Genomic DNA, 14,120 nt, shown 5'->3' with positions numbered 1-14,120 from the left:
AATTTGACCTGGACCTAGTTATCAGTAAAAACAACTCATATATTGAAATGTGATCTAGTTTTGATGGTTGCATTTAATTAAGTATTCTAACCTAACATCCTTAATAATAATAATTATATTTAAAATATTATTAATTAGGTTGGAGTGATGATTTTATCTCTCCATAAGGTTAAAGAATCAGGATATATATTTACGATGGTTTATATTCACTTCTTTCATTAATAAAATAAAAAGTTAATTCAAAATTTAATTGTAGCATGATTACTAAACTCTAAAATATAGAAAATAATTCGAATATCTTCAAGCATGACAATATTTTCTTAATGAATTTAAATTCCCAACATATTAGAATTAACGTTCTATTTTTCGGACAGTTTGAGTTGCAAGAGTTTATTTTTTATTAGAATTAATAATCGTTCTTTTATTACTATTTTTTGTTAAATTCCCTATTGATTAAATAATTAATGATTATTATTAACTTTAATAAGAAAACTATTATCGGTGTGGGTAAAATGTGAAAAGAAAACACTTTAATTTTTATGACCAATGTCTTCAATGTATCTATTATAATAAAAAGACTATTCTTAATATATATATATATATATATATATATATATATATATATATATATATATATATATATTGACAACATTATTGAAATAACCTTTTAAGAAGGTATTCTGCTGCTTTTTCTCAAATTATAACTTTTATATGTTCTTCTAGTTACGTAATTAATATTATACTAGCTAATGAAGTTTTTATATATTTTAAGTTTTTTTTTATGGGACAACAAAAAAAATAAAATTGAACGTTTACAAAATAAACACTAAAAAAATCATTAAATAATAACTTAATTTTAAAGATTAAAATAATTAATTGTTATAGTAATTAGACACAATTTTAAAAATTAAAAAAAAATTATTACTTTTCAAATTAATTTCTATTTTTAATAAATAGTTTCTAAATTGGTATCTAATTAGCTACCAGGTAATTAATTAGATATCATAACTATTTGATTATAAAATAATTTGAATATCTTAATTTATTATATGAGCAAGTTGAAATTAATTTCAACAACCTTTCCTCTTGATATAAAATATAGATAGCCCTCATGGATGTGTTTAATATAAATATATAGAGAGATGTGTTTTGAAATATAAAAGAATATTGAAATGCTAGAGAGAAAACGACTTGACAGTTAATTGAGTAGCTCAAGTAAGTGTTTTTTTGATTCCATAGGTTCTGATGAAGACAATAAACATTTGTCATTATGGAAGAGTACTGAGTGATAAATGAAAAGAAAGAATTTAAGAATAAGTAAAGGAAACAAAAAATCATCCCTGTGCTGAATGAAGAAGTATTAGATAGTTTGATTTGACATTCTAATATTGATGGCGTTGTTGGTGGCTTTACTGCGTCTCACATTGAAAGCCAAGATGTTGAAATTTCGAACTCACCAAAATCTGAGAGCTGAAAGAGTCCGCCATCACACCAAGGCCAAGTCTATTCTTCTACTTTTCTTTTCCTAAATATTCATTAGTCAACGTTTTCCTTATACGTGACTTTTTCCTTTGGATCTGTTCTCTCTCTCAATATATATATATATATATATACACACACACACGCCAACCCTACCCTTATCTCTCCTTCTCATCTCCATTCTTCTCATCTCCAATCTCATCTCCATTCCCATCTCCATTCTCATCTCCAATACTTCCAAACTCAATCTCATCAACACAAACAGTAGAGACACATCCCATGGCTTCTTTACGAACCACACCTATACTCTCTTTATCCTCTTCTTCGGTAAGAAAAGTCAACGCTTCTATCCCTTCACCACTCACTTATTCCGTTCCAAAACTGCCATCAAGAACACTCAAGATTCATCAACTTCATGGATCCAAAGACACTATTCCATTGGAGAAGAATCTGATTACCACACAGATATATGAAGATTTATACAGTCCCACCAACAAATCTAATAACCTCACAGTTCAACTCTACGCAATTCTAGAGGAAGTCGCTGACAGAATTCAAATGCACACAAACATTGGCGAACAAAGAAACAACTGGAACACTCTTCTTCTTAACTCCGTCAACATGATCACTCTCACTGCCACAGCCATGGCTGGTGTTGCTGCAGCCACCAGTGGTGACACTGAGACACCTCTTTTGGCCTTGAAACTATCATCCACTCTCTTGTTTTCTGCGGCCACTGGAATGTCACTCATCATGAACAAAATTCAGCCCTCACAACTCGCCGAGGAGCAACGCAATGCTACAAGGCTTTTCAAACAGCTTCATACCCAAATCCAAACCATAATCGCTCTTGGAAATCCCACAGAGAAAGATGTGAAGAGTTCAATGGAGAAGGTGCTGGCAATCGACAGAGCTTACCCACTTCCCTTGTTGGGAGCCATGCTTGACAAGTTTCCCGCAAAATATGAACCTGCAGTCTGGTGGCCTTCGTCTCAGTCCCATAGAAGAAGCAAAACACAAGAGAGCAAAAGGACTAACAATGGATGGAGTGAAGACCTTGAAAAGGAATTGAGAGAAGTGATTGAAGTGATAAAGAAGAAAGACTGTGAGGACTACGAGAGGCTTGGAAACATAGCGTTGAAGGTGAGCAAGAGTTTTGCAATTGCGGGGCCTTTACTGAGTGGGATTGCAGCAGTGGGGTCTTCGTTTGTGGGGAATGGATCATTGGCGGCATTAGTGCCTCTCATGGCTGGCTCATTGGCTTCAGCAGTTAATGCATTTGAGCATGGTGGCCAAGTAGGCATGGTGTTTGAAATGTACAGAAACTGTGGTGGATTCTTCACGCTGTTGGAAGAGACGATTAGGGACACGCTTGAAGAAAAAGACATTGAGAAAAGAGAAAACGGTGAGGTATTTGAAATGAAGGTGGCAATGAAGTTGGGAAGAAGCGTTTCGGAGCTGAGACGCCTTGCCTCAAAATCTGTTTCCTGTGGTATGGAAGGAATGGTCGTAGATGAATTCGCCAGCAAGCTCTTTTAATTAGGATAACATTTCATCTCACCATACAATATTCTTTAATTCTTTATTATTTTGTATAGTCCTCTAACATAGCTTCACACCCTATTCATTCAGAATATGCACATATTTTTGTACGTACCTTCGTGTAATACACACTCAACAATTCAAATTTAATTCTCACATTTCTCTCTATCTTTATAACTCATAAGTTTTGTAAGGAGATGGCACATATATTTTTATGCATGGGTAAGGAATTCAAACCCAAACTATATATGGAACGCATATATGAATTGTGCGCACGGAATACCAAATATTCTATAAGAAACCTATTATATTAACGAAATGATTCTCTATGAATAAATTCTAAATTAGCCAACTTATCAGTACACACATTCCCTTCACGAAAAATATGAGTAAACCTAAACCTAATTTTGTCACAGTAATTAGAATAGGTATGCCACCGATTATGAAGTATCCACGGTACATTAGTCGTAACAGTAAATGCAACACAAACCAAGACAGAATCACATTAAAGCCATACACTATCCTTTGAGCTTCCTCCATAGCATATATATAACTCCATAAAACTTAACAACCAAAGCAGTCTGAACGTCAAGAAACTCAAAGAAACCACCAATAAACTCCCCTATACTCCTTCGGAAAAATACCTCCACAAGTAGCAAGACCAAGTTATCCCCGAGCAACCCCATCAGTGTTCATTTTAATCCAACCTGGTGAAGGAAACTCCTATGTAACAGGAAGAGGACGAAAAACTTTACCAGTACACGTATTAATACCAAAAAACTTAATGACATAGAAATCCAACATATCATTCTGCATTGAAGATTTAGACGAATTTCCCACAAGACAAGTTAAATATTTAATTACCAAAATAGCCCTAGAAACATTAATCTTATCCTGAAATCTAGCATAATTCCTCATATACCATATCATCCAAATAGAAAAAGTTATCACAACAACCTTAAGAAATTTAACCAAAGGACTACCATCACTCTTAATAAAAGAAAGAATATCATTCTTATTAGAGAATTGAGGAGTAAGAAAAATCTTCCGAACCCAACTCCAAATACGCAAAGCAGTAGAGCATTCAAAAAATAAATGTTGAACATATTCCTCATGCTTTCCACAAAGCATACAAATCGAACATATATGCAAACCTTTATATTGAATATGCTGATCTGTAGGAAGTCGCCCATGAAAAAATTTCCAAAGTACTAGAGTTTTGGAAGGCATAATAGATGAAGACCAAATAAATTTACCACAACCACAGGGAACTCGTGGTTCCAAGAAAAAAGTCTTAGCCGATTTAAGAGTGAAACGACCAGACTCATCTAGAATCCAATTAGGAATATCCTGTTCCTCCCAAATTATGATATGATTAAACAAATGAGGAATCTGCTGTAAAGACAAAGGAATATTCCAATCACAACCCGTCCAAAAATGGAAGAATGTATTTGGAATGCTAACACCATCATATAACCCTACAATATTTGCTAAAGAAGTAGTAAAACACAATTTATCATTCCAAAGGTTAATAAAAGTACCTATTCCAACAGTCCAAGAAGTATTATCAAGTATAGTAGAATAAAACGGCTCAATTCCAGACCAAAAAGATGAGGATCTATAAACCATTCTAAGCTCGCATTTTAATTTAAGAACCCATTTATCATTCCAAAAGTTAATAAAAGTACCTATACCAATAGTCCAAAAAGTATTATCAAGTATAGTAGAATAAAAAGGCTTAATTCCAAACCAAAAAAAGAAGGATCTATAAATCATTCTAAGCTCGTATTTTAATTTAAGAACCCTGACTTTCAAGAGAAAAGACCAAGGCTTGTTGCTATAAGCAAAGTTCTAAGCAAGCTTAAGAAGATACACATTATTTCCATGATGATCGAGGTTAATAATCTTCAAACCTCCATTCTCAAGAGGAGAACAAATTGTAGCCCAATTAACAATAGCTATTTTTTTTTTTTTTCAGAATATCGCTAGTCCAAATAAATTTTGGCACCACTGCTCAACTTGTTTAAGAAGTGAAACATGTTATTTATACATATTAAAGTTATAAGCTAGAAATCCAGTAGTCACCGTATTGACACACTAAATCCAACCCATCATGCTAAGAGATTTACCTTTCCAAGATGCTAGCTTTAATTTGACTTTATCAGAGTCAAAGGTTGAGGAAATCGACACTTTGGAGCACCAACAAAGATAGACACTCATAAATAAGCGAAAGGCAAACAACCATGACTACATGAAAGAATACATTGAATTTTGGTGACAAATCTTGAAGAATTATCCAAAGTGAAAAAACTACTTTAAGAATTATTAACATATTGATCCAAAAAATCACCATATGTTTTAAGAAAAATACTCATGACCAAGCTCCTCCTTAGCAATCTTTTCTTGACAAAAAAACCCATCAATATCAGATAAACTAGCAGTCTTTAAGGTTTGTTGAATACCAAGGAGGAGACTCTGCTTAAGAAGAACTGCATTGTGAACATGACCAATAGAATTTTTATTCTAGTTTTGGAGCTCAATTTTCAACATTTTTAACTTATATTGCAAAATAAACATAGGACAACCAACAACCTTATTAGCCCAAGAATCATGATTATGCTTCATATATGAAGTGTCCTGAAGCCGCATAGAAAAGAAACAAAAATTACTAACCTTCTATATGATACAATTAACTAATTCTTATATTTGGTTTACGTATGATAAAAAGATTATGGTTTTACTAGTCCCATGTTGATAGCCCAATCGAGCATGCTAGTGGTTGGAAGCCTTAAACAGACTAAGTCAATGAAATCAATTGATCAACCATCAATGTCCTTCTTTTCATTTGGCTCTTCTCTTCCTTTTGATTAATATTCTTAGTAGGGGAAAATACCTTCAGCTTGAACCTTCATTATCCTTCCACCACTTTACTCCTAGTTGCTTGATCTTATATTCTAATCTCACTTCTCGGCAATACATGATAGGTAGCTCATTTCTCGGTATAACTCGCACAGGGTTGTAGTACTTGTAGCAATTAACATATAAGAGAGGTCACATTACTATTCATTCTAGGGAGAACCCAGTTTTGTTTAAAAAACTGTTGAACAACATTAAAACATCTGTCCCAATAATTTCTCAGCAAGAATGATAGAAAACACCACCAAAACCATCAGGACCAGGAGCATTATTACTATTAAGATTAAAAACAACATTCCTGATTTCCCAAAAATCAGGACATTTAATCTACATCATATTTTTCTCGGAGGAAACCAGCTCAGGAATATAAGTACCAATAAAATCTTCCATATTGTTTGTATCTTGAACATTAGAAATAGACTCAGCATAAATATTTTTATAAAAATCCAAAATATGATCCTTAATAAGTTTAGGATCTTCAATAACCTCATTATTAATCTTTAGATGACGAATCCCACTAGATGACGAAAGGGCAAAAGTAGAATAAACAAAGCTAAAAAGGGAAAGTTGGAATGCTCCAACACTCACCCAAGCGATCCCAATCTTGCCTAGACGAGATCTCTCTAGTGACGTTGGTCCTTTTTTTCGTGCAACTCGCCCAATAACACCCAGATGAAAAGTTACTTAGCCCAAGTTTAACCAGGTGAAATATGAGGCATGAGGCATGATAAATGTCAAATTTCAGTAATATTTCATATTAAAATATAGGCACTTATGAGGATTTATTGCTAATTTACATATAAAATAATCCCTAATTTATGAATTTATACCTTTTTACATTTTTTTATGAGCTTTATTTGAATAAGAGCATTTTATTCCCAAATTTGGTGTTAATTACAGATTTTTAGGGAGGATTGAAGATTTGGAGTAAGGAGAATAATTTGAGATAAAAAGAGAAAGTTGGAAGGTCCCAAAATGGAAAAAGATGCAAAGAAAGATTGGGCCTTTTTTTATGTTTTATCACTTAGTCCATTAGCGCGACACATGAAGTAACCTAACCTTAGAAAACTAAGATAAATAGGGGGCTAGAGGCGCAACCGTAGTGTGTCACATTGAGAGAAAAACACCATAGAGTGAATTGTAACCCAATTGAAAGAATGGAAGGTGCTAGAAGTATGTGTGGCTAATTCTACCCTTTGGGATTGAGAGTAATCTGCTCAAACTCTTATGTATTGAGGTCATATCTTATACATTAATACCTAGTTCTTGATTGATTATTTGTATTGTTGTTTTACTTTTAACTTTCCGTGACAAATTGATAATCTTAAATCTGACCGGGAGGTATTTTTAGGGTTTGGATCTAAACAACAATACTTAACATATTTGTCACATTAATTGTTTTAGCGATTATTGTACTTGATAATACAATACTTAACATAATTGTTTTAATTGTTTTGTTCTATATTTAGCGATTATTGTACTTGATAATTCATTGTTCCTTGTGAGATCGATATCCGTCCTTAAAGACAATTATTACTTCTGACAAAGCAGTGCACTTGCCGTAAAAAGTCATCAATACCTATGTCTGAACAAATTCCCATCCACAAGGGCATACTTGCTCGAGTTCTTCTTGACTACTCTGACCTATGTGGGTTCTAGCGGGAGTATCCCGTCAGCCAATTAACGCATGTAGGGTGTCATCCAGGTTTCTCCTTCTTCCACTAGGGAAACATGCAACAACTCCTCCCTTGTTAATGCGTAGTGCTTATTTAGGTGCTTATTTGCTGGACTTCTGTTGTGCAACTTGAGGTGGTTTGAGGTGTCCTCAGGGTCTCCTGAATGACTGTCCTCTTTCTGCACCCCTTACCTGAACTGGCGAGCTTTGCTAGCAAGTCAGCTCGGGCATTCTGTTCTCTGAGGACGTGTACTAGTTCAAACACCGCAAAATCTCCTTTAGGATCTTCACATACTCCAGGTATGCAACCATCTAAGGGTGTTTGGCCTGGTATTCTCCTATAACCTGTCCTGTTACTAACAGGGAATCACTCTTTGCCAACTAACTCTTAGCACCCATCTCTTTGGCTAGTAGCATTCCCGCAATCAAGGCCTCATACTCAGCTTCGTTGTTACTAGCCTTGAAGGCAAACTGTAGGGCCTGCTCGATTAGCAACCCATTTGGTCCTTCCAGAATGACGTCAGCCCCACTACCCTGTTGGTTGGAGGATTCAACTACGGAGAGGACCCATTTGAAACCTGCTTTCTCTTGGTGTGCGGCTGCCGAGGAGAGCTCTACTACGAAGTCAGCATAAACCTGGCCTTTGATAGGTCCTTTTGGTTCGTACTGCACGTCGAACTCTGATAGCTCAACCGCCCAACGCGCCATTCGACCTGCCACATCAAGCTTCTGTAAGACCTTACGAATGGGGAGGTCTGTCATTACTATCATGGTAAAACTCTGGAAGTAGTGGCGAAGTCTTCGCGCTGAAAACACTACTGCCAAGGCCGCCTTTTTCTATGGCCTAGTATCTTACCTCAGGCCCTTGCATAAATTTGCTGACAAAATATACTGGCTTTTGCACATGGTCCTGCTCCTGGACGAGGACTGAACTGATCGCCCAATCTGTGATGGCGAAGTACAAACGAAGTGGGGTACCTAGTTGTGGCTTGCACAGTACTGGTGGGCTGGCTAAGTATTCCTTCAACTTGAGAAACGAATCTTCACATTCCTTGTTCCATACAAACCTATTGTTTCTATTCAAACACTGAAAATAGGGATGCCCCTTGTCCCCTCCTGCTAATACAAATTTGGACAAAGCAGTCATCCGCCCTGTTAACTATTGCACTTCCTTCACTAAGATTGGACTCCTCATGGCTATAATTGTGGCGCACTTCTCAGGGTTCGCCTCTATCCCACGCTCAATGAGTATGAACCCTAAGAACTTGCCTGCCTCTACCCCAAACACACATTTTTCAGGGTTTAGCTTCAATTTGTATTTGGCTATTGTGGTGAATAGCTTCTCCAAATCAGCGACATGTTGATCCTTCACTTGGGAGGTGACCACCATGTCATCCACATATGCCTGCACGTTTCGCCCTATCATGGGGGCGAGCACTCTATCCATTAACCTTTGATAGGTGGCACCTGCATTCTAGAACCCAAAAGGCATCACCTTATAACAGTAACAGGAGAGCTCCGTCATGAATGTTGTCTTGCACTTGTCCCTGGGATGAATCCGAATCTGGTTGTATCCAGATAAAGCATCCAGGAAGTTAAGAACTTGCAGCCCGACGCGCTGTCCACCAAGGCGTCGATACTGGGTAGTGGATATGAGTCCTTCGGGCAAGCTTTATTCAAATTTGTGAAGTCAACGCACATTCTCCATTTTCCATTGGCCTTCTTGACCAATACTACATTGGCCAGCCATTCGAGATACTGGATCTCCCTTATGTGGCCAGCATCCAACAACTTCTTAGTCTCCTACCTGATGACCAGACGCCTTTCCTCGTTGAACTTTCTTCTCCTCTAGCGCACTGGTCGTACTTGGGGGTCCATGGTGAGACGGTGGTATAAGAAATATGGGTCGATGTTAGGCATGTCTGAGGCAGTCCATACGATGGCATCTAGATGCCGTGCTATCACCTCGACAATTTGGTCCTGTGCCTCCTGGCTTAGGGATCTGCCAAGCTTGAACTTCCTTCCCCCAATCTCCTTTTCCAGCACCTCCTCCGCTGGTTCAGGCCAATCTTCATGTGCCTTGTTGAGGCTATTGCCCTTGTTCTGTTTAGGGCAGTTTGTCTGCCATGTTAGGGATGACAATCAGCTCCTTGAGGTCCATTTGAAAGTTGTGTCTGGTGGGGGCATTTTCCTTTGTACGTGCCTTGGTATGAGGCTTCCTTGCCTCATATGGCGGCTACTTCCCCGAGGCTTTCTTCTCTGTCGTGGCCTCGTGTACCCTCATGGGTTGAGGACGACCAGTTCCCCGAGGTCTGACAGGGCCGATGCTTCCGCGCTTTTCTGTGACCTCTTCTTCTGCGATGATGTGGGCTACGACTTTGTGGCGGACCTCGTTGAACGTCTTTGGGCGACACCTTATCAGAGAATCACTAAAGGGTCTTGATAGCACCCCTCGTCTGAAGTCGTGTACCGTCATATCTTCATCTTTGGTGTGTAGCTTCACCACCAATGCCCCGAACTTGTTTAAGAAGTCTTTCAAAAGCTCTCCCTGGTATTGCTTTACCTCAAAAGAAATCGTAAGAGACAAGAGTGGGAGCTTGGTTGACGATGTACTGCTCTCTGAATAATTTTGAGAATTCGTCGTATGAGGTCATGTGTCCATCAAGAAGACTGATGAACCAGTCCAACGCTGTGCCGGAGAACGTACTCATAAACAACTTACAGGGCATGGCGTTGGTGCCTCTCGAGATCATCATCTGGGTGTGGAAAGCCGTGATATAAGCTTCTGGGCCCTCAACGCCTGTGAAGGCAATCTTTGGACCCATGAAGCTGGTTGGTATCACAGTGTCCATAATTGCTTGCGAAAACGGCATGGGGCGAGCCCTAACTGGTATGGGAGGAGTTTGCTCATCAGTCGTACACTCACCCATGCATTGTAAATCTCTGCGCAGCTCTTCGTTGGCTCTGCGTAGTTCCTCATCGTTTGCGCGTGACGCGGCCAAATCAACCTGAAATCAGTCCTGGCTGGCCGCTTGTTCAGCTTGAACCTTAGCTAGAATCCTGTCCTGGTCAGCTTTGGACGCCGCCACTGCTTGTTGAAGAGCGCGAATGGTCTCCATGAGTTGTTGCATGGAGACGTTGTCTCCTCCTTCAAGTGCAGATGCACCTTGTCTTGTATTCCTCATGTCGCTGGATAGCTCACACTTGCGAGCGGGACCTAAATTTATCGGGCCCCACGGTGGGCGCCAAATGTTCTCGCCGATTGACTCAGCCGTCGTTGACTCCAATGGCAGATGGTGGCTCCGCCATCTCCTGGTGGTTTCTAGTCTCTCCTTGGGTGATCGAGAGTGGCTCCGTTGAAACCGAGGGGGCCCTACCTATTGATTGCACTCCGACGATCAAGTCAGTACTATGTTAAGAAACAATAAGTATGTAAAGCAGTTTCAGTCTTAGAAACGACGTACCTTTCTAGGATTTTTACCACTCTTTATATAAGTTGTATCTAGGTCAACTCCCTGTCCCACGAGGATCTTTCCTTAAGTGGAATTAGGGTTACTGGCGAGGCATCTTGTGATGCATTGCACAATCTTAGCGCAGCCGCTGCACATGACGTTCCTCTTCTGGAGTGCAAAATCTTAACGGTATGGCCGCTAGGGTACCAACTTATACACCAGCGCTGCGGGACCATCTTTTCTATGGGTGCCTTAATTATTCACGTGCCATGCATGCAGTCTTTCCTTGGAAACCCTAACCCTTACGGGCCTTAGCGCCTCCAAGGATTATTTACTTGTGCTAGACCTGAACGTACTATACACACCACATGCATGAACCCTCCCGTGATTTAGGTCCTTACATCTGGATGATAACACATTTATTATTTCTGGGGCCCACTTACGTGACCCATTAATGCGACCAGACCACCGAGGTCCGATGTCAAAGTCTAACGCCGATGCCTGAGGTTTGGCCAGTACATTTATCTATAGTCTTGCTGTATTTGCTAGATTTTCCCCCATGAATAATAGAGCATGTCCCCAGGTCAAAATACATAACCTGAAAAAATGATTAGGAGGCATATAAGATTTTTATTTTTTAAAAATAAAATCAACAAAGGTAATAAAACAATATAAAACTAAAATTTGGACTGGGTTGCCTCCCAGTAAGCGCTCTTTTAACGTCATATAGCTTGACGAAAGTTTTTATCAAGGGGGATAATTATTCCACTTGACCAGAGCTCTTGTTATCACTTTCGTTTTTCTTGTATATGGCTCTTTCACTTCAATTTTTCCATCCAGCTTTAATTCCTTAATGACCCACAATTTCTTTGCCTTCTTCATTCCTTTCCCCCTACCTGCAGTGAGCATGATAGGTTGTCCTGGCCGATATTCATCTTCTTCCACTGGCTTCCCTTGATTATTCCAGTCTCCTTTTGCCTCTAACTTTTCATGACGAGTAACTTCCTCCTTTGGCTTTGAGACCTCCAACTGCTCACCATCTTTTGATATTTCCTCTTGTCTCCCATTCTTATTTGTAATACAGTTAGTTACATCATCAAAAAGATTAAATCTTACCTCTTAATCATGAGACCTTACTCTAACTTCTCCTTCTTTTACATCTACTATAACTTTAGCAGTCTTCATGAAAGGTCTGCCGAGAATTAAAGGGACTTCCTCATCTTCTTTCATGTCCAATATAACAAAATCTACCGGGAACATGAATTTGTCTACCTTTATAAGGACATCTTCAACCATACCATAAGGATGTTTCACCGTTCTATCAGCCAATTGTAATTGTATCTTAGTGGGTTTAACCTCCAAGTTACCTATCTGTCTTAACATGGTTAGTGGCATCAAATTTATACTTGACCCTAAATCTAATAAGGCATTACCCACAAATAAATCACCCATTGACACAGAAATAGTAAAACTTCCTGGATCCCTGAATTTCTTTGGCAAGTCTTTTAGATTAAAAGAATTGCTTTCAACTTCTAGATCTATATCTCTATCTTCAAAACAACATATCTTCATTTTAATTCCTTCAAAAAATGACTTTTTCTCTGGCCATCCTGCAAAATAACTTTTTGGAAGCAATTTATCAGGAAATAATCTTTTCTTTTCTTTTCTTACATGCATAAGAGAATGAGATAATTCTTTTGAAACTCTACTCTCTACAACTTCACATTTTTCTCCCTCTTTTCTATTTTCTCCATTTTCCTTCTCAATCTTCACCATCTCACCATTTTCTTCTCTGGTTTTCTCATCACCCTCGGTAGTGATGTTATTGCAATGCTCCTTGGGGTTGGTGGTAGTGTTAGCTGAGAATTGGCCAATTTTCCCATCTACAGTTTGTGTGAGTTGTGACATTTGTTTAACTAGTTGTTCTATAGGTGTTTCCATGCTCCTAATCGAGGCTATACTATTTTCCTATCCACTCACAATCTTTGACAAAACATCTTCCACTTTATTTATCCTGTCTGGAATAGATGGAGAATTCGATTGATGTTGCTATTGGAAAGACCCTTTCTTGTTGGATGAATTATAGTCTTGCTTCCATCCAAAATTCTGTTTTTGATTATTTTTCCAACCTTGAGGATAATTGTTGGAAAAACCGCATTTCCTTCCTTGATTGCCCATATAATTTACCTCAGCTTCAGATGCGTTGTTCTGATAAGAACAGTGACCATTAGGATGATCTCCTCCACAAAAACACACCTGAGAGGTACATTTTGACTTTGGAGTGATTGAACAACATGCAACTTTTGGGGCAATTGGGCCATCTGTGCGGTTAGTTGCTCAAGTTGTTGTGTCAGAATTTTGTTTTGAGCTAGCAATGCATCTGCAGTGTTTAACTCCAATACTCCTTTTTTTTATGATTTTGTCTGTCATGTTGAACTTGATAGTCAGTCGTGGCCAAAGCTTCTATAATCCTCGTTGCTTGATCTGCATCAACAACCATCATTGTGCCACTAGCCGCGACATCTAGGAACATCTTTGTATTCGATCTAAGACCATTAATAGATATGCACAGTTGAGCAATATCTTCAAACCCATGATTTGGGCATTTTCTCAGCATTCTCTTGAATCTCTCCCATGTCTCACAGAAAGACTCCTCTACTCCTTGTCTTAACATGGATATTTCAGACTTAGCTTTGATGTAACGAGAGATTGGGAAAAATCTTTACAAAATTTGTTCTTCCACATCCTTCCATTTAGTTAAACTCTGATTAAGATGAGATATAAGTCACTCCTTTGCTTTCCCTGCCAAAGAAAAAGGAAACAAACGCATATATACACTCTCAAGATCACCTGACTAGAAACCCATAGTTCCCACCAATTCATAAAATGTAGCCAAGTGTGTATGAGGATCCTCATGATCCATTGTCATGAATTGATTGGTACTAATAAGGGTAAGGAACGCAGGCTTCATCTCCAAGGCCCTGTTAGTTGCAAGCACTGTAATGCTAGAAAAGTGTTTAGGCCCTTGATGTATGGCATAATCTCCAAGAGTTCTC

The 14,120-nt window shown here is 38.3% G+C and overlaps 2 protein-coding genes and 1 pseudogene across 2 annotated transcripts; 2 read left to right on the top strand and 1 right to left on the bottom strand.

Annotated features, from left to right (window-relative positions):
- The first annotated feature begins 1,635 nt into the window (after positions 1 to 1,635).
- Positions 1,636 to 3,327, top strand: LOC137806720 (probable F-box protein At4g22030). Its single transcript, XM_068606972.1, has one exon. It carries the CDS (start codon positions 1,759 to 1,761, stop codon positions 3,016 to 3,018), a length of 1,260 nt encoding a protein of 419 aa, XP_068463073.1. The 5' UTR covers positions 1,636 to 1,758; the 3' UTR covers positions 3,019 to 3,327.
- An 8,484-nt stretch (positions 3,328 to 11,811) lies between these two features.
- LOC137839140 (uncharacterized) lies at positions 11,812 to 13,005 on the bottom strand. Its single transcript, XM_068648266.1, has 2 exons — positions 12,202 to 13,005; positions 11,812 to 12,132 (listed from the first exon to the last, which is right to left on the bottom strand). The coding sequence occupies exons 1-2, from the start codon at positions 13,003 to 13,005 to the stop codon at positions 11,812 to 11,814; spliced, it is 1,125 nt and encodes a 374-aa protein (XP_068504367.1).
- A 647-nt stretch (positions 13,006 to 13,652) lies between these two features.
- On the top strand, positions 13,653 to 13,758 carry LOC137808866 (small nucleolar RNA R71; annotated as a pseudogene).
- The last annotated feature ends 362 nt before the right edge of the window (positions 13,759 to 14,120 follow it).

Source organism: Phaseolus vulgaris, chromosome 3 (genome assembly GCF_000499845.2).
Source record: "Phaseolus vulgaris cultivar G19833 chromosome 3, P. vulgaris v2.0, whole genome shotgun sequence".
Taxonomy (NCBI): domain Eukaryota; kingdom Viridiplantae; phylum Streptophyta; class Magnoliopsida; order Fabales; family Fabaceae; genus Phaseolus; species Phaseolus vulgaris.
This window is presented reverse-complemented; position numbering and strand designations above follow the sequence as displayed.

What these genes read in the sequence shown, in the direction of transcription:
- LOC137806720 (XM_068606972.1), top strand. Translation starts at nt 1,759, where the DNA reads ATGGCTTCTTTACGAACCACACCTATACTCTCTTTATCCTCTTCTTCG.
- LOC137839140 (XM_068648266.1), bottom strand. Translation starts at nt 13,005, where the DNA reads ATGGAAACACCTATAGAACAACTAGTTAAACAAATGTCACAACTCACA. An exon ending in TAAAAGAAGGAGAAGTTAGA is followed by an intron (nt 12,133 to 12,201) that starts GTAAGGTCTCAT and finishes ATTACAAATAAG; the next exon opens with AATGGGAGACAAGAGGAAAT.